Source organism: Pteropus medius, unplaced genomic scaffold (assembly GCF_902729225.1).
Source record: "Pteropus medius unplaced genomic scaffold, Ma_sr-lr_union100, whole genome shotgun sequence".
Lineage (NCBI taxonomy): Eukaryota > Metazoa > Chordata > Mammalia > Chiroptera > Pteropodidae > Pteropus > Pteropus medius.
This window is the reverse complement of record NW_024350319.1, coordinates 2,399,563-2,424,776: the sequence shown is the minus strand read 5'-3', so window position 1 is coordinate 2,424,776 and position 25,214 is coordinate 2,399,563. Positions and strand designations below refer to the sequence as shown.

The 25,214-nt window shown below is 36.9% G+C and overlaps 1 protein-coding gene across 10 annotated transcripts in view; it reads right to left on the bottom strand.

Annotated features, from left to right (window-relative positions):
* Window positions 1–25,214, bottom strand: part of SGIP1 (SH3GL interacting endocytic adaptor 1) — a 182,731-nt gene that overhangs the window by 35,884 nt on the left and 121,633 nt on the right. For 4 of the 10 annotated variants that reach the window (XM_039838519.1, XM_039838513.1, XM_039838514.1 and 1 more), the window contains 2 exons: window positions 16,975–17,102; window positions 15,889–16,015 (listed from right to left, as the gene is read on the bottom strand). In XM_039838519.1, the coding sequence (XP_039694453.1) occupies window positions 15,889–16,015; window positions 16,975–17,102 (255 nt within the window). Of the gene's footprint in view, window positions 1–9,987; window positions 10,048–10,977; window positions 11,044–15,888; window positions 16,016–16,974; window positions 17,103–23,958; window positions 24,460–25,214 lie in introns of all 10 variants that reach the window. The other 6 variants (XM_039838511.1, XM_039838518.1, XM_039838516.1 and 3 more) reach the window with 3 other exon arrangements.

The window sequence follows — 25,214 nt, the reverse complement described above, 5'->3', positions numbered from 1 at the left end:
CTTCCCCCTGAAGATTCTGTTTCTCCATTCTTTTCTCAAGAAGTTTAAAATTATTTGTCAAATCTGCTGAAAAACTGGGTATAGCTCAGTGGTTAAGGATTTTCCTACAGATCTGCTGAAATGATTTACAAAGCCTTTAATAAAAAAGATGGTAACATTTTCTTCCAGAACTCCCATCAGCATCAACACAGCTCCCTGAGGAATGCATCAGCAAGCAGATTGTTAGCCTCAACAAGTCAGCTTTAATGATAGGCTCTGGTGGAGGCTGAGGGTGTACAGCAGGGAAGAGACATTCTGCTTCCAAATCTTTCTCCTGAGTCATAAGCAGTGGAGAAAAGATTGCTCAATGTCCTTGATGACAAGCTGGGAGGCTGTGCAGCAACTCACGTCTGATCAAGTTGCCAGACGTTTTATGTAGAAGACTAGAATGCTACAACCCAATCTTCTCCAAAGCAGGCACTACTAACTAAAACACAGCATGTTACCAGAAAGGGATGTGTGAAGTTGGACAATAGCGGTAATAGCTAATCGTTACTGAGCTTTTTGCATGCATTGACTTCAGCAATTAACTATTTAACTTTGACTATGACCTTGTGAAATAGGTGCCACTACTATTCCAGTTTCCAGAGGAAGAGACTAAGACTTAGAAAGGTTAAATAATTTACCTAAAGTCACACATCATGCTAAAGCTACAATTCAGACCCAGAACTAATTCCAGAACCAACACACACACACACACACACACACACACACAGTTTTTTCCCTCTCATATATATATATATATATATATATATATATATATATATATATATATATTCCATATCTTTCTCTCTATATGTATGTATACATGTGTGCATGAGAGTAAACTGATATAAATTAATTCGTGACTCTTTATTGCTAATATCTAGAATAATACCCAATATACCTTTAGGTTAATAATTACACATTACATAAGTATTTATATTAGAACTCTAACTTAGCAACATTTTAAATTTCTTCAAAGCAGATTCTGTGTAGATTTTAATGTTACTCCCATCTCTTTCTTTGGAAGCTATCCCTAACTTCTAGGACAAGTCAGGTCTCCCTGTCTCCTGAATTATTACATTCTCTACGCGTTATTGTAACTACTTGTTTAAAGTCTGGCTTCCATTCTCCATGAAGACAGGAACATGCCTTTCTTGTTCACTACTGTAACCCTAATACCTTTCATAGTACCATGCACATAGAAGGCACTCAATAAATATTTGCTAATTGAATGTATACACCCCTAACAATATCTGTCTTTATAGCAATATTATCAAGGCCTTATTCTACAAATTCATTGATTGTTTTTTCTATCAGATACCTACTTATTGCAGAATTAGTAACATGGAAAACCTTATCATTTTGCTGTGCATCCATCAAATTAATTTCGTACATATATGTATAAGCATATGAAGACAATCCTGATTCTTGCTAAAGAATATTAACTATAAATATATCTAGACATGTTAATATTAAAGCTACAATAAAGAGTATTTCAAGTCAAACTCCCTAATATCATAACAAACAACTAATTTCTTCTTTTGAAAATAATTTTTATATCTATAAGTTTACTGTGGGTGTAGGTAGATAACTAAAATTTTTCTCAAGAGCTACTGCTACATGAAAAAAATTTACTACTCAATTATTTTTTAAGATTTATATAGGTCATTACATTTTTATTTGACACACACACGAATACTACAAATCCCTTTGGTCTCACATTATGTTCAGTTTTGAGTATTTATGTGCCAGGAGGAAGAAAAAGGAGAAAGAAATAAAAGATTGTAAGGTAGATGAAAAGGACACACACCTAAGAGAAGATGAAAAGCTTTGATGGGCAGCACTTAGGGAAAACAGGAATTGTGCTATCTCTATGTTAAGTTGTATTTGCAGTAATAGCCAGCTAGCGGTTGGTATTTTTCTTCTAGGCTTGATGTCCACAATTTTCCTATCTGGTATTTAGGTTAACAGTTATACTCAGAGTGCAACTGGGTCAGCCAGTTAAGCATTCCCTCAAGCATGAACAACTGAGAGACAACATATTAGCACAGATATATATTTTATATATTTACATATGTATTTAAATTAAACATAATATATTCCACAAAAACATATCTATTGAGTATCATGCAGTCAAAAGTAATCACTAATATTTGTGTGGCTGCTTAAAGAAAGAAATACATTGGAGTAAGTTCCAAATTACGATGCTTTTTTTTCCAATATGGCTCCTGATTGCAGGCATGCCACAAGGTTAAACTCTCACCTCCACGGATTCAGCCCTTATCTCTAAGCAAATGACTCCCAAATTTCTACAGTCTATTTACTTCTAGACTCATACTACATGCATGGTGTGCAGGATCTCAAAACTGAGAGGTCTCAAAAATGACACACAAACATGACAAACAAAGACTCATGGACATGGACAATAGACTAGTGGTTACCAGGGAGTAGGGGGAAGGGGAGAGGTAAGTGGAGTAGAAGGGTTTAAATATGTGGTGACAGAAAGAACTCTAACTTTGGGCGATGAACACACAATGCAAAATATATATGACTTACTGTTGAATTGTACACTTGAAACTTGCTGGATTTCATTAACCAATGTCACCATAATAATAATAAAAAAGACTCATTTTTCCTGACCAGATCTATTATACTGGAGACTCCTTTTTCCTGACTGACATAGCACCTTTCTCCCTGTCTCAAGATGGAAGCTTTTGCTCCTTTCCACATCATATTAAATGTCAAATGTTTTTCCTTCAATAGTGTTTTTCAAATCTCTGGATAAACATGGTAACATCAGTTCTTAACTACTTCCCTCAAACTGCTTTAGAAAAATCCCTCAATTTCCCCTGCCTCTAATCCTAAAAGTCAAAGATGATCGTACCACTTCCTTTCTCAGAAACTTCTCAAAATTCCACCTGGCCTAGGGATCATATTTAAATTTCTTCTCTCAGTATTTAAATTAGCCCTCTACTTACTTTTCAAGATCATCTCTTAAAACATTCTTTGCCTCTCCTAATGTTTACTATTCCTGCATACATGCTTTTCTTCAAGTCATTTATTCAAGTTGGAGCACTCTTAGCTGTCTCAAGTCCTCCTTGCCTCTTAACGTTAGCCCGCTCAAGTCCCTATGCCCTCAAGAAGTTATCTCAGATTCTTCCCAGTTAAAAACCTATCTATTGTTTATACTTTTCCAGCAGGTATTTACAATTCTATCATAATATTGATTATATTATGTCTTCGATAGGAAATGCCTATCTCTTCTATTTCTTGTGAATTCCTAGAAGGCAGAAGCCATATCATTTTACCTCCATAATTCCTACATAAGGGCTTATAGCTAAGTAGAGTTCATGGAATACCTGTAAATCACTGAATAAAGAAATAAGTAAGTGAATATTCTTTAACTTTTCTATTCTATTCATAATCAACCTCATTCCCTTTTCCTTCTTGAGAGAACTATTTAACTTAAGTTTCAGGTTTTGAAATTCTTTATACATAGCAACCCTTCTTTTTGGGTCCATGGTAAGAGCTCATCAGTGATATTGCATCAGCAGTATTAGTATTAGCAGCAGCACCTCAGATACGCTGAATCCAAATAAAATGATCTTTTCACTAACCAGGTATCCCTTGCTTGGTGATTCTGGGTAGAAGATACCACCTACTCTAAGCTTTCCCATAAACATTTAATTGGATAGATTTCTGATATGAATTCTAGGTGTTCACGCCCGCCCTAGCAGACCATTCACACAATTTGGCCTAGACTGAAGGCTAAAGACAGGGAGTACTTGGCTGACTATGATATTGAAAGTTACGTATTCAGTCTCTATCCCTAATTCCTGGCACAGACCTCCCAAAACTCTTGTAATTAATTTCCTGAGTGATAAGAGTGAGAGGGGAGTCTTTTATTATTCATAAGACTCTTTTACTCATACCTGGGTTTATACTAATGAGGTGATTCTTGGAGGATGGGGGTTAGTTGCCAGAGGAACCAACTTTTGTTATTAGAAGATTGGAACTTTCTGTCCCATCCCTGGACCTCTGAGAAGGAGAGAAAGCATGGAGATTGATTTAATCACCAATGGACAGTGATCAAATCAATCATGTCTATGTAATGAACCTCTATAAAAACCCTAAACAATGGGGTTTGGAGAGCGTCTGGGTAATGGAAAGGTAGCATATCCAGACACGGCATGAAGCTCCATGTTTCTTTCCCCATACTTTGCTCTTTGCATCTCATTTGGCTATTCCTGAGCCTTTATAATAAACAGGTAATAGAAAGTAAAGGACTTTGCTGAATTCTGCGAGCCATTCTAGCAAATTATCAAAGACAAGATGGGGGCGGTGTGGGAACCCACAATTTACAGCTGATCAATCAGAAGTATAGATGCTGACCTAGGACTTGAGATGGGTGTGCGACGTGGAGTGAGGGGGCAGTCTTGTGGGACTGAGCCCTTAACCTCTGTGGTCTGTGCTAACTTCAGGTAGTGACAGAACTGTTTAATGTGAGGGGAAAAAAACACCTATCATTGTCAGAAGTGTTGTGAATAGTTAGTGAAAAAGGGTTTCTCTTTTACTGGCTTTCTATTCTATCACCAGCATGACAGTCATACAGTAAACATGAGTGAGACATGGCAAATGCTTCAGGGAACAGGGAACTAAGTGAAATATCAGTATATTGGTCAATTCCAGAGATTTTCAGAACCAGGCAACTAATTTCTTACGAAGAGACAAAGTGAACTCTGAAACCCTCAAAAGGTCTGCCTGGTGGAACATTTTATAGGTTCCACTCCACCTGAATCTTCTTAACAGGTTTGGGCTATTTCAAAAAGAAAGGAAACTCTCTGTGACTTTCGGTTAATTCTTTTTAATAAAGAGAATTGTACATTTTATACTTACAATATAGTTTACTTATAAAAATTTGGAATAGCTAGGAAGTGTGATTTTAATGTTTTTAATGAAGACAGTCTTGTACTGCTGCTTTTTACATTTCTATTTTCTTTTCCTGAATTGGTTATACTTAACACTTTGATTTACAGAGTGAGTGCTCAATAACTTTACTGTGTTATTTGTTGAAAAGGGCCTACAATGGGGTAAGAACAATTAGTGGACACTTCACACTTGAAGAATATTGTGAATTTAGTGAAACAGTTGCTTTTGAGAAAATTGGTCACACCTTCCAATTTCCCATTCTCTAGTGACTCTCAGGTGAATGAACTAATATCTATCTGGCTACATGTGAAAAATTAGTCTTGTTTGCTTTTTACAGGATACTGTTACTATGCCAGGGTAAGGAAATTTTGAGTGGTTCATGACTATGATTGTGTCTTACCAATTACTAAGTAGGGATACTTAATAGCTTGTTGATAGAGGTCAGAAGTTTCAAACGGCCCAAGAGTTCATTTTTTTCACATAGACAACATAATTTCAAAGAGGAAAATGTAGCTCCTGTTCTATAGATGATTAAAGTTCTTACAGAAACATATTTTTTTCCTCCATGGGGTCTAATATGGATAGAGAAAAGAACTGGAATAGTGGGCTGAATAAGAACGAGATGAACTGAGACCAGAGGTCTTAATGAGGTCAAAGATAAGGTATAAGCAAGGGACTGGAGAGCTAGAAGGTTAGAAGATTAGGGAAAACCCACCAGCACCACCTGCCTTGAGGGGCTGATGCAAAGACTGAATGAGATCATGTATGCAGAGCAGAGCATCATCCTAGGTCTCTAGCTAGGCAGCCTGGCTTTAAATCTGTACTTTGCTTCTTTCTGGCTGAGTGATCCTGCAAAAGTTACTTACATGATCTGAATCTTAATTTCGTCATCAGGGAGTTGTGCAACTGCAATAAGATAATAGATGGGATATACTTTGCACTAGTAAGCACTCAGATATTAGTTATTATTATTCATTACTTTAGGTTCCCTATTTAAAATTGCAACCCCAATACACTCCATTCTACTTTCTTATTTTTATTTTTTTCTGTAGCACTTATTACCATCTCCACGCTATGTATTTTACTTATGTATCTTAATTTTTTGACTCTCACATTAGAATATCATCTCCATAGTGGCAAGAATTGTTTTCTGTTTTCTTCACCACTAGGGAGTGCCCAGGACAGTGCTAGCATGCAGTAGTACTCAATAAATATTTGTCGAATGAAAGAATCACTGCCTAATGCAGTATTTGCACAGGAAGGGTGACAAATTATTAATTACAAAATAGCCAAAGTGACCTTTGTCAGTAGGCACCATTTTCAAGATGTGACCAGAGGTGTGAGTTACTCAGTACAGTGAAGGGAAAGTTTTTGGGAGCTGAAGACGTCGAAGAGGTCCTGCAGCCAATGTGTCAGCCGGGTCATCCACATGGAATCCATGTCACAGGATGAAGCTAGTAAATGAGGTGGAGGAGAGAATGAAAAGGAGCTGCTGGCATCTCTCAGCCCATAGATAAGCACAAAGGAATACTCTGCAGGTCAGTAATGGGTAGCAACAAGAAGGGGCAGAAGGTGGAATTATCAGATGGCTGCTTTGCTTTTTGGGAGAGGTGGTTTGGAAGCAGCAATAAGGAGTTGGGAGAATTCAAACACTGTCTCCTAGTCCCATGACATATGACCCACAGAATTAAAGAACTTTCCACGGGGAGTGCTATAGGAGAAGTGATGGTCCCTGGAGAGGGTTGGAGTTCAGTTAAGGAAACAGGTGGGTAAGTATGGCAAAGAGCCCTAGAATGCAGAGAAAGGTGTTGCTAAGAGGTGGTATTCCTAAAGCCATGATGAGAGTAAGAGCAGTAAACAGGAGCGCAGTACGGTCTAGAGATGAGTGTGCAAGAGGCTGTATGCACGGGGGATAGAGATGATATTCAGGCACAAGGACACTCAAGAATGTATGATTGAGGGGTTTTTCCATTACTAGATACGAGAAGATTTTATAGTTAAATAAGCTAACCAAGGAGAGAGAGAGAACACATTTCTGGAAACAGGTAGATGTTAAAATGCTCTAGGGAACTGTTCAAATATCTAACAATCACATCTCCTACTTATCATGGAAATATCTTTCCCTTCCTCCCATCTCAGAAGAATACTTGATAGCTTCAATAGAATATACTCTTGGATAAATGAATTGAAAAAGTTATTACTTTTTGTAACCTTTACTTTTTTATTAGCCCAACTTAAATAGCTTAAGATTTCAGTAAAATTTTTTAGAAAAGTAAAACATTAAGAAAAGCTTTGGAACTCTTGTGAGTTAGTGTCTAAATCTCATGTCTCTAGTTAAATTAAATTTGGAAGTGTGAAGCATCTCATGTTACCTTCAAAGAAACCCATAAACCAATGTTAATTAGTTGGTCAAACACTTACCGAGTGACTATGATGCCTAAAACACTGTAAGAGCAAAGCAATGAACGAATAAGACAAGGTCAAATTTTTAACTATAAAAACACTATTAAGATGCCAATAAATCATAATTTAAAAGTATTTAGAACAAGCGACTATTTTGACATGAGAATCTCTCTTCCTCTTCTATGATCCCTGAATGAAGAATTTAAAATAATGATAATTAATATTAATAATAACAAATGTGAATGAAACCAGAGTGCCCTAGAAGAATATACTAGAAGTGCTATTCAATAAAACATTGAATGACTATCTTTTTGGATTATTAAAACTTGGATGGAGGCACTAGTCTCAAGGCTATTTAACATGTCACTATTTCTATGTCATCACAGCAGAAAATAAAAGGATCTTTTCAGGTTGCACTCGCTAAAAATACTTGAGACTAATGTACATAAATGATGGAAACAAACCTTCTCCATTCTTAAAACATAGCCATTCTTGTTCAGGTGGCAAGGTATCATCTTTAGTGTCTCCTGTCTTCCTTTGAAGTTGATTTTAATGTTTTTATTTGTGTAAGCATTTCTCAGTGATATAAGGAGGGACACACATTCATGATATGGATGCTCTAATAGTCCCTTGTCTGTACCTCCCAGACTTGAGCAAGGTCCAAGATGAAGGTAACACAATCCTTGAGATTCTAAGAAATTTCTATGAAAACTTTTTCTTGCATGACTTCTCTAGGCCCAAATGGAGATGCTTAAAGAATTTGGGTTTTACTAATCAGAATGGAAGTTACCAACTTTAGATTCTCAGTAATCTACAACAAATATTTTTCTAAAATGAAAAAATGTGGTTCACATTGTTATTTCACACATTTATTAATACTTATATTTGGTTGATAAAATATATTTTAAAAACAAACCAACAACTAAATATTGTCTTTAGATTGGTAACTTTGAAAAAACTATTTCTCTCTGTTTAAGGAATCAACAAACTAAAACATAAGCAAATGAACCAATAGCCAAAGCAAGCTGCAACCACAAAAATCCTGCCAAAGTGGGCTTTTTTTGAGCCCCAGTTAGTGAGGGCTGTCAGTAGCGTATTGCTTAATTTCCTGGTTAAAATCCAGTACACTACAGCTTCTGCTGTGGCCACACTGAACCAGAGAAAGGGCTTTTATGTAGGCTAGTATTTGCTGAACTTCAGGATTATCAACCTATTCAATTGCAGTTTCTCCTTTTGAGAAGTGCTATTCAGCAAAAAGACACCTGGGCACTTTTTAGTCTCATTTGATTCTAAGAGAAAGTGTAGAAGGTCATAAGTTTGCAGACTTTGCATCTTGGTTAATTATAAAATTGATAACCCAAGACAATAAAGGCTTCCAACATGATGTGGAAGATATGGACCCTCCTCTGAACACTGCCTATCCACCTGTCCTCTACTTGAGCCAGGACAAGATATCAGATATTTGAAAAGTTTTAAATCAGACTATATTTTTTACTGCTCTCCAAGCTACTCCAAGCTAAGGACTTCCATCTATAGGACTATCTCTCAAGGAAAATTCACTATTGAGAGAAAAACGCCACAACCACACAAACTACTTAAAAATCTATATTAGTCATTCTGATTTTTAAAATTGCATTAAAATACACACTCAAGTTTGGAAAGGTCTTTTTGTTGTCATGAAACACAAAGACAAGTTTAATATTTAGATACAATTCTAGAGTAGAAAATTATTTGGCCAACTTTTGATAATAGGATAAATTTAGCTATTTAGAATAATAGAAATGTGGGGCTTAAGTGATAAATATTTATTGTAAAATGGCCCATTAATTAAGCTAAATTACTCAAATTTCTCCCACTATTAAGTTAAATGAGACATTTAATCAAATTGGAATATTAAAATGATTTACAATGTAATTTAAAAGATAAGAATGCTAGTCCTTAATGCAGAATATAACAAATTATCCAACACTGAGGTTAGCTATCTGACATTATATTTATATGTATTTTCTATAATCTTCTAAAAATGGCAAGTCCAGCGATAGTTGTCCATTTTACTACAGTTGTTCCAGTTGCAATTGCGGGAGACGTAAATAGAACTTACTAAAATACTCCTTTTTTTTCTTTTCCTCATTTTTCTGATCTTCTATGCAGCATTCTTGTCATAAGGCTATACATACATATTTACATTTTACAACAATGGATGTTAGATCTGAAATATTAATGATCCAAAACAGAGTTAAATGCCAATTCCAACCAAAAGTGCCCTTATATTTGTTGCATTACATTTGCAATAGAGTTAGGAAAGAGCCCTGGTTGACAGAGTTAAGTTCCTTAGCCAAAAATGATTTTTTTAAAAAATATTTTTTCAATTCAATTTAACACAGTTAATTAAGTAACCAATATTAACTGCAAATTAGCTTTAAGTTTTTAATATGAGAAATTGAAGATCCCATACAAACCAAATTCATGTAATGTTTCTTTTAATATTTAATATTTTCTAAGTAGCCATAGCATTTTTATGTAGAGAATGAGACCAGGTCTTTTGAAGTGAACTGGGATTTTTGAAATGCAGATGGGGAAAAAGGATGAGGGGAATATAAATTAGTATTTGGTATGCTATGTACTACTTACCTTCAAAAGTCAAATAAAACTTTCCTCTGTCAAACCAAACGAGGGAAGGCTGTTCATTCTCTGTATGGCCAGGAGTTGAAGCGGGAATGGGAAAGGTTAAGGAGAGGGAGAGAGAAGGACACAGTATGAGTTACAGAGCAGGTCATTAATCTCACTATGGGGGAGGGCAGAGGCACTGCATGCCATTAGCGTGCAGGGAAAAGGGAAGGCTGGAGATCTATTTCTTTCTTTATTTTTTAGTTTGGGGAAACAGAAAGCAAAGCAAAGCTATGGAGGCCTAAAGGGATGGGCACGCGTTGTTGGTAGCTTGATGCTCGGTGCATTTGCGCATGGAGCAGAAGTCTTCCTGGCCATGCAGGGGCGTCAGCATATTTTAACTGCACTAGTTTGGGCAAACTGTCATTCAGCAATTGCTGTAATCATTTCATCTTCAATGTCATTCCCTTCTATATTTTCAAAAAGATAAACTCGGAGTTATGGGTTATACAAACTTAGCTTAGGTTTTAAATGACAATAGCATTGCATATCAATTTAATGTTCCTGGAAGATGTCATGTATCTTCCATACCCTCCCCTGGAATCACCTTAGGCATCCAGACACAAAACACCCTTTACCTACGTACCAAAGAGAAAATAAGATTACTAACGATGCTCTATTTCTGTTTAAATTAAAAAGCAGTCACTGGACATGTAATTCTGAGCAGTTAAATTATTCCTTCCTCTGTAAATTCACAAAGCAATAGCATTTCACCTTTTTCAAACTTTTTCATCGAGAAACTGTCATGCAACCTGCTGCTTTTTAATACATTTACTTAAAAAAATTTCAATGGCATGGGTTCCACGATGAACAGTAAATAGACAGGGTGCATCTGAGAGGCACTGGACACTCATGAGGTGAGTAGCATGTCCATGAAGTTTATAGCATTCAGATGGCATAATGGCTTGGATTTTAAAGTCTAGGTATCTAGAGATCACTTGGCTAGCACCATACCTGCCGGGGTTTCACAGCGCTTTTCAAATGAGGGCAGTTTGTCATAAAAAACATCATCTTCTGACACTACGAACCAAAGAAATATAAAGGAATGGAAAACAAAAACACAAATACAAATCCCAAATGAAATCGAGCAGCACACTTTACTGACCAAAACACAGGGATGATTTTAATGGAAAAGGAAAGAAAATCTAAGACACTGAGATTATGACTAGGATGTAAAAAATGATGTGCTTATTTAATGATGATTCTATGAGAAGAAATTAAAAATTTTAAAATTCCAAGTTTTAGCATTTGTGACTTTGGCTGAAGTCAGCTCCATGGAAGAAATTATGCCCCCACCTTCTCAGGGAGTTGTTAAAAGCACTATCATTAATAATTGACTTGTGCAAGTGTAGTTCATTCAGACACAATTCTCAAGTGGCCAGACACATGTCCATCAACAGAACCTCCTGACAGCAAGGACAGCTCAACAAAATCACCCAGCATGCACCTCCCCATGGGGAAAGAGGAAGCTTTTAACGAGACTATAGTAAAACCAGTATAAATCAAAAGTCCCTGAATGAAGTATACCATTTTAACTTCATCAATATCCAAATTCAATTTGCCTTGCACCTATCTTTGGTGGTTATGGACTGCTGTTTTTAACAGCATTATTGTGATATCATCTTTGGCTATGGTATCCAGCTATGGCCAAATGTCTTTATAAATTGGTCTCAACAGTTGCTCTGAACTCCAACCATTCCAGATCTTTGCACATAGTCTCCCTTCTAACTAACAAATGCAGATAATTGGGGTTTACTTTGTGGTTTTAAAAAAGCATTCAATGCCCCAAGTCCTAAGGGTATTATTACAATTTTAATAGAAAATTTAATAAAATTTATATAAAGACCAGTAAGGGAGAATCTTTCCTCCACTGTAGAGAAGTAAGATCAGGAAATAAATGAGCATAGCAAAATTATTCCATAAACAATGTTTCTTAAAAAATATTCTCCTAGCTTGCCTCCTAGACTTAGGAAGAAAGGCAGGGAAACTATTTCTTTGTCATTTCTTACGGTTCTAGGATATCACCTGTCAATCAGTTTTTATTATACATGTGGCTAAAACAAGTTAATGTAACTCCTATAGTATCTATAGAAGAGGAACAGGACAAATGGAACTGGTACTAAGGAGGACACTCCATAGTGTTGAGAGAAAATAGGAAGCAAAACAGTTACACTGGTAGTAACTGAGTGTAATGGTGTTTGTTCATATCTACTAGTGAGAAATGATGGAGGATATTCCTTTCTTTTGAAGAACTAATTCCCTATTTATAATCTCCTTAAAATAAGGAGCCTCCAATGTTGCCATTTGTTCTTTGAGCTGAAGTTACAAAAGAATAGTTCAAAGGGTTGAATAGCATGCTCATGATCTTTTTTTATTGTGATTGTGGACGTTGAGGGCTTAGAAGAAAACATCCTAAATAAATCAGAGAACTTAAAAAATAAGTCATTGAATAGCTCTGTGCCTGGTTTAAATAAGGGCAACACTCAAATTAAATACAGAAGAAAATATTTCCTTAAGAATTAGCCATGGAAATTGCCTCAAACTGATCTGAGATGAGGAAGTCAATACTGGAGATAAGCTTTTCCAAAAAAAAAAAAAAAAAAAAAAAAACCAGGAGGGGAAAAAAAGATTATATAAAAAGATTATATATATGGGAATTTTAATTGGGATCAAGCATATCTATGTCCAAATGTCTGTCTTTTTGAACAGAATAATTGGCATTAATACAGATTTTTTTTTTTTTTTGAAAAAGCTTATCCCATTCAGAACTGCCTCCCAGCTTGGAGAAAATATTTTAAGTTTTAGATGCTATGGTTAACATTCCAGTACTTCACGCAAATCACTTTTGCTCAAAGTTCTACACCCAAGAAAGTATCAAAGTCTATATGATGCCCATAAATGATACTTTGGATTTATTATAAATTTCTGGAATGTTGAAGAGGCAATTGAAAATGCATAATTAACAGTAAAGATATATAATTAACAGTAAATTTAACAATGAAGAAAAATTGTCTTTATGGTAGTCTTTTTGCATTGAATTCCCAAAGGAAGATTCTGCAACTGTCTAAAACAAACAAACAAACAAACAAACAGAAACTGACTACTACTCACAGAAATAAAAGAAAGTTAACAAAAATGAATATTTATAATTAGAGATAATTCTGTTTATCTCTTTATCTAAATGTCTAGGAGTTTGTTTCTTATAATAGAATAACTTTAAACATTTTTTTCTATTCTTATAATATTATTAGATTTCCTCCTGAAATCACAGAGTAAAGGTCCAATGAGTTTTATTGAATACAGAAGTTTATTGTATTTCATTGTTTCTAAAATATGCACTTTTTCACATTTGAAATTTGTTGTATTTTCACTCTGAAATTGGGATGAGTTTTAAAAATCACTGTGATAAGAAAGCATTGCATCTTAGCTCAACTGGCAGCTTTCCCCTTCCTTACTTAGTCATATATGAAACAGTAGCGCATCTTCTAATCGAGGGGGTCAACTTCAGTGAAATGCAGTTGCATTTAAGTGTGACAATACACAGAAAGTCCTATTTTCAGGTGTGGCTTCAGATTTACTACTTTATTATCACAGCTCTCATGAAAGATTTTATGCCCCAAGTCTCATAGGAGCATTTTCTTATATAAATTGTCGTGTAGAAAGACTAAACTTGTTCTTAAAAATTTAGTCTTGAATTACGTTCAACTTTACTTATTGATTCCCACCACACTTGCTCCAATTTTGGTTCAAGTTTCATAGAAAATGTCAAAGAGTATTGTGGTGGTATGAGGGAAATATTGAGCCATGGACTTTAGGAGATTTGCTGCTGAAATTTTCTATCTCCCTGAGTCACTCAACTACATTAAGCTGACATTCCAAGTCGGTCACCAATAATTGGCTCTTCGGTACTGAACAGCCAAAGCTGTGTGTTCTCCAAAAAGAGATAAACAGCAATACACAAGAAGCTGCTGGGCAGTCAGTCATTTGACAATGTATTTATTTCAGTGAGAAATGGTTGTCAGGTGACCTGCAGCAGCAGGATATGAAGAACAGGACAGTGAGGAATGTAGTGGGAAAATGAAAACCAAATTAAAAATAACAAAATCAAACAGATTAAATCAGAATGCTGCTCAGCAATGAAGCAATGTGACTATCCTCTTAGGTGGTTTTTAAAAAAGCCCTTCTGTGGTTCGTTTTGAAGGAATCCATACTAGACGTGTTAAGAACCACAGAATCACTGGCCAGGCTTTGAGATTTCTGTAGCAGGGAGTATAAAAACGCATTGTATGAACATAGACACAGTTCGAATGACCTGTGTGTACAATTTTCTCTGTGAATCTCAAGTTAAAAGAACACGTTAGATGGCCATCTGAGGTCACTTGAGGTTTGCTTTCTGAGTGACAGTTTATTCTTCTCACTTTCCCTCTTTGACCAGTCAGGAAAGTCACAGGGAGTGGATGGGACACATAATCAACAGGAAAAAAAATAAAAACAAACAAACAAGAAAACCAGAGCAGGAGTGGGGAAATGACTATAGCAATCAAGACTATTGAAGAGAGTTCAAAAATAAGGTTGGATGTTACAGAACAAACAAATGAACAAAAAAGCCAGAAAGAAATGAACTAATAGGCATTTGAAAATAGGAAGCTCCAAACTGCCCCAAATGATAATGCAGATAAAGAATAGACTTGGCTGTATTTATAACATTAAATATCTGCCTGTTACTGCATCGTATGAAATTAGATAGCTGGCTATATTTTCACCAAATTTGAAGGATTCTTTGGGATAGTCGAATTAATAATATAGAGCATGTGATATAGTTGAACTTCTCTTTGAGGCCCTTAAGAGGCACACCTTAGCTTAGCCCCCTGGAAAAATAGGGAATTCTTTTTCAGATGAGCTTCAGGCTTTGATCAAACTACTTCTCACGTGGGCAAGTCTGTAGTGTGCTCTTGGTAAGTAGCGGGAATTTATTTAGCTTTGGTTAATGATTCTCCCAAGCAATGCAGGATGGCCAGCTGGTTTATAATATGGTAGACTTGGAGGGGAGTTCTGACAATAAAGGAAGACAACGGGAAAAAAGGGAATGAGAAAACTTCAGATCAGAGACACCATGCAAACATGAGAGAGACAGCAGGAGCTTATAGAAGATAGGTGGAGAGGTATAGAGAAAGACCAGCCTCCGGAAGAGGCAAGATGCTCCAGGCAAAATGAAGCGTTTAAACCTGGGAAAACCATCCAGCTGAGCAGCCATTCTCAACTCTTCACTTTCATCACACCATAAGGAAAGAAGCACAAAGGCATTTACTGAAAATGCCAACAATGACTTATTTCTCAGGAAAAATTGACCACATATCATAGAAAAAAATGTCAAAAATTCTGTGCAAGTTTCACAATGCCAATATGTATACCATCTCTCAACATAAGAACAACCAAAAGTGATGAAGAAATGAAAACTTCAAGAAATAAAAGTTCTAAATTTTGTGACTTCTGATGTAGTACACGGTTGGAATTTAAATAAACATTCCCCCTCAAAGGTGACTATTTTGATTATAAGAAATAATATTTAAATACAGGACCTTATTTGATGATTTCTTCCTTGCTTTTATGAATAGCTCTGTATGGAATAGCATAAGAGAATTTCTGCAAAACACAGGTGTTAATATCTTTAGTCGTTTATTTGCTTAGTTAAAGCACTTTGCCTCCTTTGCTGAGAAGGTGCTTTTAAAAGAAGAGTCAGATGATGGTAGCAAAACACACAGCAAAACAATTTTAACCAGAAACAGAGGGCCTCAGGGTTTTCAGATCATAAAAATAGCCAATCAAAACCACAAAACAGATTAAAAGAGAGGAGATAATTTTTACCAACTGTGGGAGTGGTGGCTGCACTCAAGGAATTGGTGGACGATATTGAAGAAGTGCTTTCAGCCCGGGCTAGGGGTGCTATCGGAGGAGGGCTGGAAGAATGTATGGGAGGGCTGAAAGGTCTGGGCTGCAGGGGGAAGAAAAGAGATGGAAAGTTAGATACACAGGTCATAGCAGTCTTGTTCCATATTTTTAACGTCTCCCAGGCCCAGGTATAACAATTCAGGTTCTTAAAAGAGTACAGGTGACACCATTTTTATATTGAAATTGATTATATCTATACAGAAGCTTCTGGATGGAGCCAGAAGAACCATAAACCACAATGTGCTATACTCGATAGGTGCATTAGAGTTAAAGAAGCTGAGATCTGTGATTCAGTCAGTGATGTTTCGGGACAGTGAATTTACATGCTCTCGGAGACTAAGCAGATAATACGATCTGAGAGCTTAAACTCATTTAAAAAATTTAAATACAAAATACTGTGCTGTGCTAGCTAAACTAAGTATTATGAACATCACCAGTTTGTGGATGCCAAAGAAATTTACCTCTGCCAGAAGTCTCTATGAACACGCACAGAATGTTTTCCACCCCTTAGCCTTACGACACGATATAAGAAACTGTCAGAACAAATTCATCAGGCCACTACTCTCCTTTATATTTACATAGTGTGCCTACCACCAATAACTTCTGGCAGTCTGGGAACAGAAATCAGGACTCGGTCCTCTCTTGGGGCCTTTCAAAACAGGATAAATATGGTGAAAAGAAACATCTCCTTTTCTAAAGGATTTAGCACAATAGAGCATTACTGTCTTAATTTGCATCAAACCCAATGTAGCAGAACTGAAGGCCCAAGAGTCCCTAGTCCTACCATTTTAGACTTTGGCTTGAACGATGATAGAGATTTGAGGAGGGTTGAAATGTACACCCATACTGCATGACAGTCTTTCAGATGTCACCTATCAGGGCCATTTGCACAAGTGATCTAAGGTTTAGACCTGAAGTTGAGATAGCCTGTGTTAAGGCTTTTGACTCATTTGTCATTCTCATCATGAGTTTCTGAGCAAGCCAGGGCAGAAAGGAACATACCACATCTCCGACTCCAGGTTTTCCTGGAGGTAGCTTTGGTCGAGATGGAGGCCTGGGAGGAGGTGGAGGTGGGGTGGTACTGCTGCTGGGAACCAAGGGTGTGGATGGCCGAGCAGGGGATGATGCACCTGAAAAACAAGCTGGTGTTAAAAATGGCTGGGAACATAGATGGTCTAAGGGCTATCATCACTTAATCTCTCCTTCCCCATTTCCACAGTGCAATGCAGTCCCAGACACTTTTTATCGCCTCAGCAATTAGTATAGTCAATGCTGTAGCATGTGGTGTTTTTTAATAAAGAAAAAAAATCACTCAGTTGAACTATGGTTGATGGCAGAAGCTGAAGCTCATTGCCTTTTGTTGTCATGTGACACCAGTGAAAGGTAAATCCTTTTTATAAGTCTCTGTGATAGATTTTTAAGACTCTTTTGGCTGGGTGGATAGTAGGTTTCATTTTGACCATATGCATATGAAACTTATAACAAATCCTTTTGCTTTCTGCATATTGGGAATTTATGTCCAAGATGAAAATGGAGTAAGAACTTGAAGGAAGATGAATGATTTCTCTACATTATATATATATTTAAACATGTATAAGAGAATTATCCTTTTTACTATGCTTCAAAATATGAGTACTAACTTTATAAATGTCAGCAAACACTTGATGGTTAGCAAAGGACAAAATATAAGAAGGTAAGTTAGATGTTACATGAGGACTTTGTGTTTAGAGTCTTAACAGAAACACATTGAGTTTAGAGGATTTTATGTTTTGAAGGAGGCTGCTTAGGAATCTGTTCTATGTAAAGTCTGCCCGCAATGATTTTTGTGATGATTTTAAAAGAGCCTCTTGGATTTACTTTTCTGGCTGTCAATGACAAGCATGTGAAACACAGAAGACACACAGAGGCCGGCATGCACACTAGTCAGCACACCAGTAAGGTCTCTAGACTCAGGGGTCTGCCTATCAGCAGTCATATATGCCTGGCATACATCGGTAAACTACTCAGCTAAAACCCATAAGAAAGTCATATCAATATTCCAAACAGTTCTTGTTCAGAAAAGTTCCAACTATGCCAGATATTTTGTCACTTTGGCTAGAAGCAAAGGTGTCAAATCATTCCAAGAAAATTCTAAGAAATCCTGCCATAGGAAAATACCCGCTCCCTCCCACCTCCCTTCTAATATGCCACAAAACTGTGCTCCCTGGAGAACCCTAGACCATCATCTCCATCTTCAGATTTTCAGATTCTCAAAGAAGTTGAGCAACAAACCCATCATCTCAGCATCTGCTCTCATCTTAGGAGAGTCCATGGGGGTAAACCTTGATCCTCTTATTTAAACAACCTGAAATTTTGAGCTTGTTGTGTTTCTCTGTGCTGTTTATTGAAAGTGTAATTTCGTTAATGGAACACCCTACTAATTATTACCACCACCCCCATCTCTACCTCCACCTCCTCTCTATCACTACCACCTTTTTACTGTATTCTTCCTTTTTATTTTGTTGGGCCAGAATCTATGCTAGGTACTCTACATACATTATCTTATTTTATCTCCACAGTAAGCTTTGAAGGAAGGTGCTGTTACTACCTCAATGGAAACTAAAGCTCAGAGATATTCAGTAACTTGCTCAAGGTCACACAGCACAAATGATCTATTTAATTCCAAAACTCAAGCTTAAAGGCAATGTCTTATAGCTTTAGGTGGACTGTGGAGTTCCACATTTTGCATAAAATCTGGTCTTATTTTTGCATGGGCAGCTTGCACACACCTCTTTCAATGTATACATTCTTAGTCTTTTGGCTAATCTTCTCTTGAACAAAAAAATGGGGTGTTTTGACAGGTGCCATTACAAAGTTTTCTTTCAAGTGAATAGATAAACACCCAGGATGTTTTCAGAAAACAGAAGTGATAGCAAAGTGACGGAAAACAAGCTTTTAAACGATAAAGTCTTTGTCAGGAAGTTTCCTGGGGCTTTTGGGGGCTTCTATTTCACTGGAAAACCATGCCATAGGACTAGTTCAAAATGTCTATCCATGGGTCTATTTCCAAGAAATAGTCTTCTGAATCAATCTCAGGAAAAAGTCAGCTGCTTATCTTTTTTCCAACATGTTCCAGAAGGGAAATTTTAAAAACAAGTTTGAGTAATGCTTGGGCAAGTACTAAGGGATTATACTCAAGGCAGTGTGGAATATTGAAAAAACTCGAAGAAAAGTCAGGTGATTTGAGTTCTAGCCCTGCCCATCTCTTATCAACTATGAGATCTTAACCTCTCTGAACCTCCTGTTTTAAAGAATGAGACATGTTTCTACCTTACAAGGTAGTTGTAACAATCAAAATAGAAAATGTTTATGAAAGTGTTTACTAAACTATAAAATGCTACAAAAATGGAAGAGAATAGATATTGATGATGATGGTAAAGATATGCCTTTTGATACAGATAGAACCAAAAACAAAGAAAAAAGTGGCTAGTTAACTGTTCCCCTCTTCCTCCTTTATGGACACTTGATTTAACTCACTTTTTCCTTACCGAATTGATTTAATTGATTTGTTGTGCAGTTGGAAGACACTAAGGGAGCATTTAATAACTAAACCCTACTTGACAGAGCCCTGATGTTTAGGAGAGGATATTCAGGGCCTGTGGGGTTATTTCACAACTACACTAAGGCTTCACATGCTTTTGTGAGAGTGTTTTGTATTGTAAGAGTGTAGGTTATTATTTGTACATCTCTATCATTCTTTGGTCTTCAATTATACATTCATTTTCCCTTCAAGCAGTGTTTTTTTCAAAGAACAATGCTGTAAAGTAAGTGGATGGCATCTCCAGTTAAGGCTTAATTTTAAAAATCATACTTACATTATTTGAGTTTTGTAAGTTCAAAAAAGTTGACAACCATTGACATGTTCTCAATCCATTTACTATTCTCAACGTGAAGTTCCATCATAATTTCTTTGGTAACTCCCCCCAAAAAGTGTAACTACAGCTTCAACTTTTAGCTCTCGTTCAGTTTATGTGTGGGTGAGGGTGGGCAGTGGGGCAGCTGATAAGAAGTAGTAAATGGAATCCAATAGAACTGGAGTCAGATCCTGGCTCTGCTAATTATTAGCTTTGTGACAATGGCCAAGTTCCATCTTTGAGCTTCTGTTTTCTATCTGTAAAATGAGGCTAATCCACCACAATGCTGAGGGGCGAATCAAGTGAAATAAAATATATGTACTTCAAAACATTTAAGGAACTAAATAGCCATTCCCGGTTGTGTTTCTTAGAACACAATCTCACCATTTCCTTGAAAAAAGTATTATATATGTATGGGAATGATTACATACTATGTTTCTTTTTTGGTGACCCACGTGTTACAATCCCTAAAATAGTACTGTCTCACAGAGCTTTCTGCACTGATGAAAATGTTCTAGAATGAGTGCTGTCCAATGAGACAAGCACTAGCCACATGTAGCCATTGAACACTTGAACTGTGGCTACTGTGTCTAAAGAACTGATTTTTAAATTTTAATTAATTACTAGTAAGATTACTATAGTCACATGTGGCTATTGAACATTGCTGCTCTAAAAAGACTTGTAGTTAGGAGATATATTTGGTTAATTCAACCCCAGGTAACTCAAACTCACTTGTTTATGAATGTGTATGTGTATGTTATATATCTATGTATAACATCTTTTAATATTGCTTTAATATCCCAAGTTGGAAAATGTTACACTGAACATTCTCTCTTTACTAACACCTCTCTTTTCCTGGCCTCCAAACCTGCTGCAGGCCAATAAAACTCATTCTCCTTCTCATCCCTTGGCATACAACCCACACAAGAGGAGATAGCCTTTGCCAAGAATCAGAGTCTGCATTCCAGTAAAGCAATGTCCTGGTCTAACTAGATATTTTTAGCTTTTGCCATGAGGAAATTAAAGTTCTTGAAGCAAATTCTTAACTTCCAACTCTTTTTCAACAGCAGGTAACTCTTTTGATTTAGAAAGCTGTGAATACTGTCTAAAGTTGGTGGGTGACAGTCACCTTGCTGTGAAGGAAATTTTTAAAGTAAGCATAATGGTATCCAATTAAATAGAGTTTGAGAAGTACTGGAAAAATTAGTCTCATCAGGCTAAGTGTTATAGAAAGCAGGAAGTGAGAAGCATGGCTAATCTTTAAAACAGGAGGCCATACCCTATCGTTGTAATCTTAAATTTACTTTACTGCCTTCTGTGTATAGTCCATCAATAAAACATTAAGCAGCAAATAAACTGGGACTTAATTAAGGAGATAATGGTGCTAAATTTTATTTATTCATGAGCTTCATTAGCCCAGTTCAGTCTTCCACTTAGAAATTCAATCCTTTAATACCAGCAAAGTATAGATTTTTTTTTCCAGTTCAATTATTAAGAATCAATAGTCTTTACTGGTAACATTTTAAAGTAATTTCAAATCAAGGTAAGGAAGCTAAACATTAAAACAACAATAAAACTCCCAAAGATTCCAGAAAGAAAGCCAAAGCTCCTCTCTCCACTCTTTAGATCAGTGGTCTATTCAAAGAAACAAACATCTCACAGAGCCTTATGGAAGATGATAGAGGAAACAGAGATGAATAACAAAACTGTCCTGTCTTCCCCTCGTCCCACAAGAGGGTAGCAACCAGTCACTGGAGAGGACATTATTCCTTGAAAAATCCTCTCAGGAGACTGAGAGCCTGGCCCAGGAATGAGAGCCCTGTGGAAGACAATGAAGCACACCGCTCTTTGATGATGGATAGCCAGCTTCTTGGGGTTTGTGGTACAAACTGAAGGCTTTACCTAGGGACCCTTTATTATCTTTACAGAGAGGTAAGGAGTTTATAGTCCCCAGAGACCTGAAAAAGCAACAGAGGATGGAGGTGGGTGCTCTAACTTTCTAGAATTACAGAGAGGAGCACTGAGGAGGAATAGGTTTTCAGAGAACTTCAGCGATCTTGTTGATGACACAATGCAGTATAGGTTGGTGTCGGTCGTCAAATAGTTTGGATGTTTTGTAACTAAACCTTACAAGAGTGCCTGGAGATAACAGTGGTTAAAATACAAGTTCGGGACTAGACAGATCTAAGTATGAATGCCAAGTCTATCACCACTAGCTGTGTAAAGCTGGGCAACTTACTGGACATCTCTGAGCTTCGGTTTTCCCATCTGTAAAAAGGAGGAAATAAAAGCATCTACCACATGGGGTTGTTGTGAGGATAAAATAATATGCATAAAGCACTTAGCATGGTGCCAGGACAAGAAACCATATCTGTTGTTTTTATTGGCAAAATAAAGGCTCCCAAAGGTCCCGTGGTAAAGAAAGGTGCTGATCTTGTTTTAACACAATGTTTCCCCGACCGATTTGAATATTGAATACTCTTCCTTTTTTGATGGAGGAGGGCACAGGGGGCACACCTAATGACATACAACATTAACTTTGGATGAGGAACAGGTGAGTTTCCAGCCCTCTTTTTGATCAGCGTGGATACTCTCACTTGAAAGCACAGAGGAATTTGCAGATACAGAGAAAGCACTGAAAGATATTCCATTGAAAGAGGCAGCAATGATGACTGACTATTAGAACAGGGACAAATGCTTTCCTTTCCATCTCTTACTAGATCTAAATAACTTAAACTTACTAACCTCTTTTGAAGCAAATAAAAAGCAAACAGTACATGGCACCCCCAGGAAGATGCCTAAACTGAACCCACAGGCACTGGAGGGACTTGTCAGACAAATTCGAGGACCAATGGAATAAATGATATGGAAGAAGATGCATTAGAAAAATCTCGATCTTTCTTTGGTTTGCACTGCAGGTGTTACCATCCTTTCGTAATTAGAGAAGGCAAAATGAAGCTTCAAAAAGGAAAACAAAAAATCAGATTCAATGTCAATATTTGTATATATCATTTCAATACATATATTTCTGATAGACTTTCCCATCACCTGTTACCATACTTAGAGTGGACTTCATAGACTGATGAGCATGTCAAAATAAAATCATGTCAAAATAAAATCATGTCAAAATAAAATCAGAGAATTTGTCTTCGGTGGCAGCTTGATTAGGTATCTCTCTTTTTTTATTTTAAAATCTCCTTTTCAAACTGTACTTTTTATCTGAAGTGAATTAGAGGGGTTAACATGGTTCTCTCCCCACCAAAAAAAAAAAAAAAAAAAAAAGAGGAAGAAAAAAGAAAAAAATAGAAAAAATAGAATAAAAAACCACACTGTCATATAAAAACTTAAGGCCCCTGGGAAAAAGAATTACAAACTTCTGGCTATAAGATGAATAAAGTCTGAGGATCTAATGTATGATAACATGATGATTATACTGTATAATTGGTAACATGGTATTGTATAATTAAAACTTGCTAAGAGACTAGAACTTAAATGTTCTCACTAAAAATAAACAAACAAACAAACAAATAAATAAATGATAAACATGTAAGGTGATGGATGTGTTAATTAACTCAATGTAGGGAACCTTTCACAATGTATATGTATATCAAATCATCTTGTTGTGCATTTTAAGCATCTTACAATTTTATTTGTCAATCCTACCTTGATAAAGCTGAAAACAAAACGAATGAAACAAATTAAAACACTAAGGCCCTTGTGGAGGCATCTGACAAAGAAATTGGACATTTTAACACAAAACTCACTGGCTATGAAATCTGTCTTTCTAGAACTTTCCTGAATTCCAAAAAATTAGATCACAGCTTTAAAAAAGTATATACTTCCTAACTGCAGGGTGTAAGGGAGGGCACCCCTAAGGGCCAGGAGTGCGGGGTAGGACACATCCACAGACTTGCACTATGACTGCGAGCATTCGATGGACTAGGACATGCCACGGGCCACAGGACACCCGAACCAAAGGAGGGATGACTGAAGCTCTAAAGCCAACTGCCAGGCAAGAGGAGGGTGTTGCTCACACTGCAGCAGCCACGGTCATTCCTGGTCACACGAAGCACACTCAAACAATAAGACATACCACTGGTGGTCCCCGTACCACTGCCCGAGCCAGGTCCAGGGGACGAAACCACAGTCCTGTAGGTGGGTGGTGGTGGGGGAGGCGGAGTTGCTCTCTGTCCCAACCCAAAATCTTTAGGAGATGAGATTGTTTCTAAGTAATCATCTTTAATGAAGGTCTGCTCAGCGACTTTCTTCTGGACTTCTTCTAAATTGAGCGGTGAAGGTACATTGCGAAGAGGACCAGGAGGCCCTGGGGGGCCTGGGGGGCCTGGAGGGCCCGGGGGGCCCAGAGTTGGGGATTCAGCTGGGTTGTCTGATGCAGCTGGTGGAGACACCACCTTTTCCCTTGGAGTCAACTCTGGAGTACTGTGTTCCGGGGACGTATCAGAAAAATGGACCCACTTTTCTTCAGCATTAACAGCAACAGACTTGGGGGACAACACTGGGCCAAAAATGCTGTCCAAATCATTGATTGATGGTAGTTTTTCAATTTTGACCTCTGTGGCTGACTGGTCATTTCCTGTGGTTAAAGTAGTTGATTTTAAACTTTAATTGACTTTGTTAATATTATTTGTGTGGGGAGGGGAATGAGAGCAGTAAGGCAAAGTCTAGTAAATATATTGCCTTGCGAGGTGCCTCAATAGGCATATTTCATGATGTAAAAATATTTTGACTGAAGCAGAAGGGGGGGGAGTTCCCTGCCTCCAGAATGTGAGCCTCATTTTTTATGCAATTATTACCCTTTTGCAGGGTGACCGCAGGTAGCTACTTTTACCATCCTCAAAAGTGCTGAGCATGCTATTGCTCTCAAAGGCTGCTCACGAGATTGCAAAGTATGATCGTTTTGAGAGGGCAGTGTTAGGTTCACAGAGAAGTACAGGCTCTGGAACTGCAAATTCCAAAAGGAAGATTTCTTGTGAAAATCTGGCCTACTGAAATATACAACACAATAGAAAAAAAATGATAGCACAATATTACCCTCATATTTGATATTGTCCGCTCCAGCATATTAAATAAAACTGCTTGGTGAAACTAATTATAATATGTTAGTTTAAAAAAATAGCACATCACATTTAGCTGTATGTCTTCTACCTTAAATACACCAGAAACAGTACAAAGATTATTTAGAGATATCCCCACATGTATATTTACAAACACACACATATATAGCCCACACACAACACACACATAGGTCATTGAGAAGATCTATACTGTTTATTAGAACTGTTACATATATACCTATTTTATAGGAAAGAAAATTATAAAAACATCTTT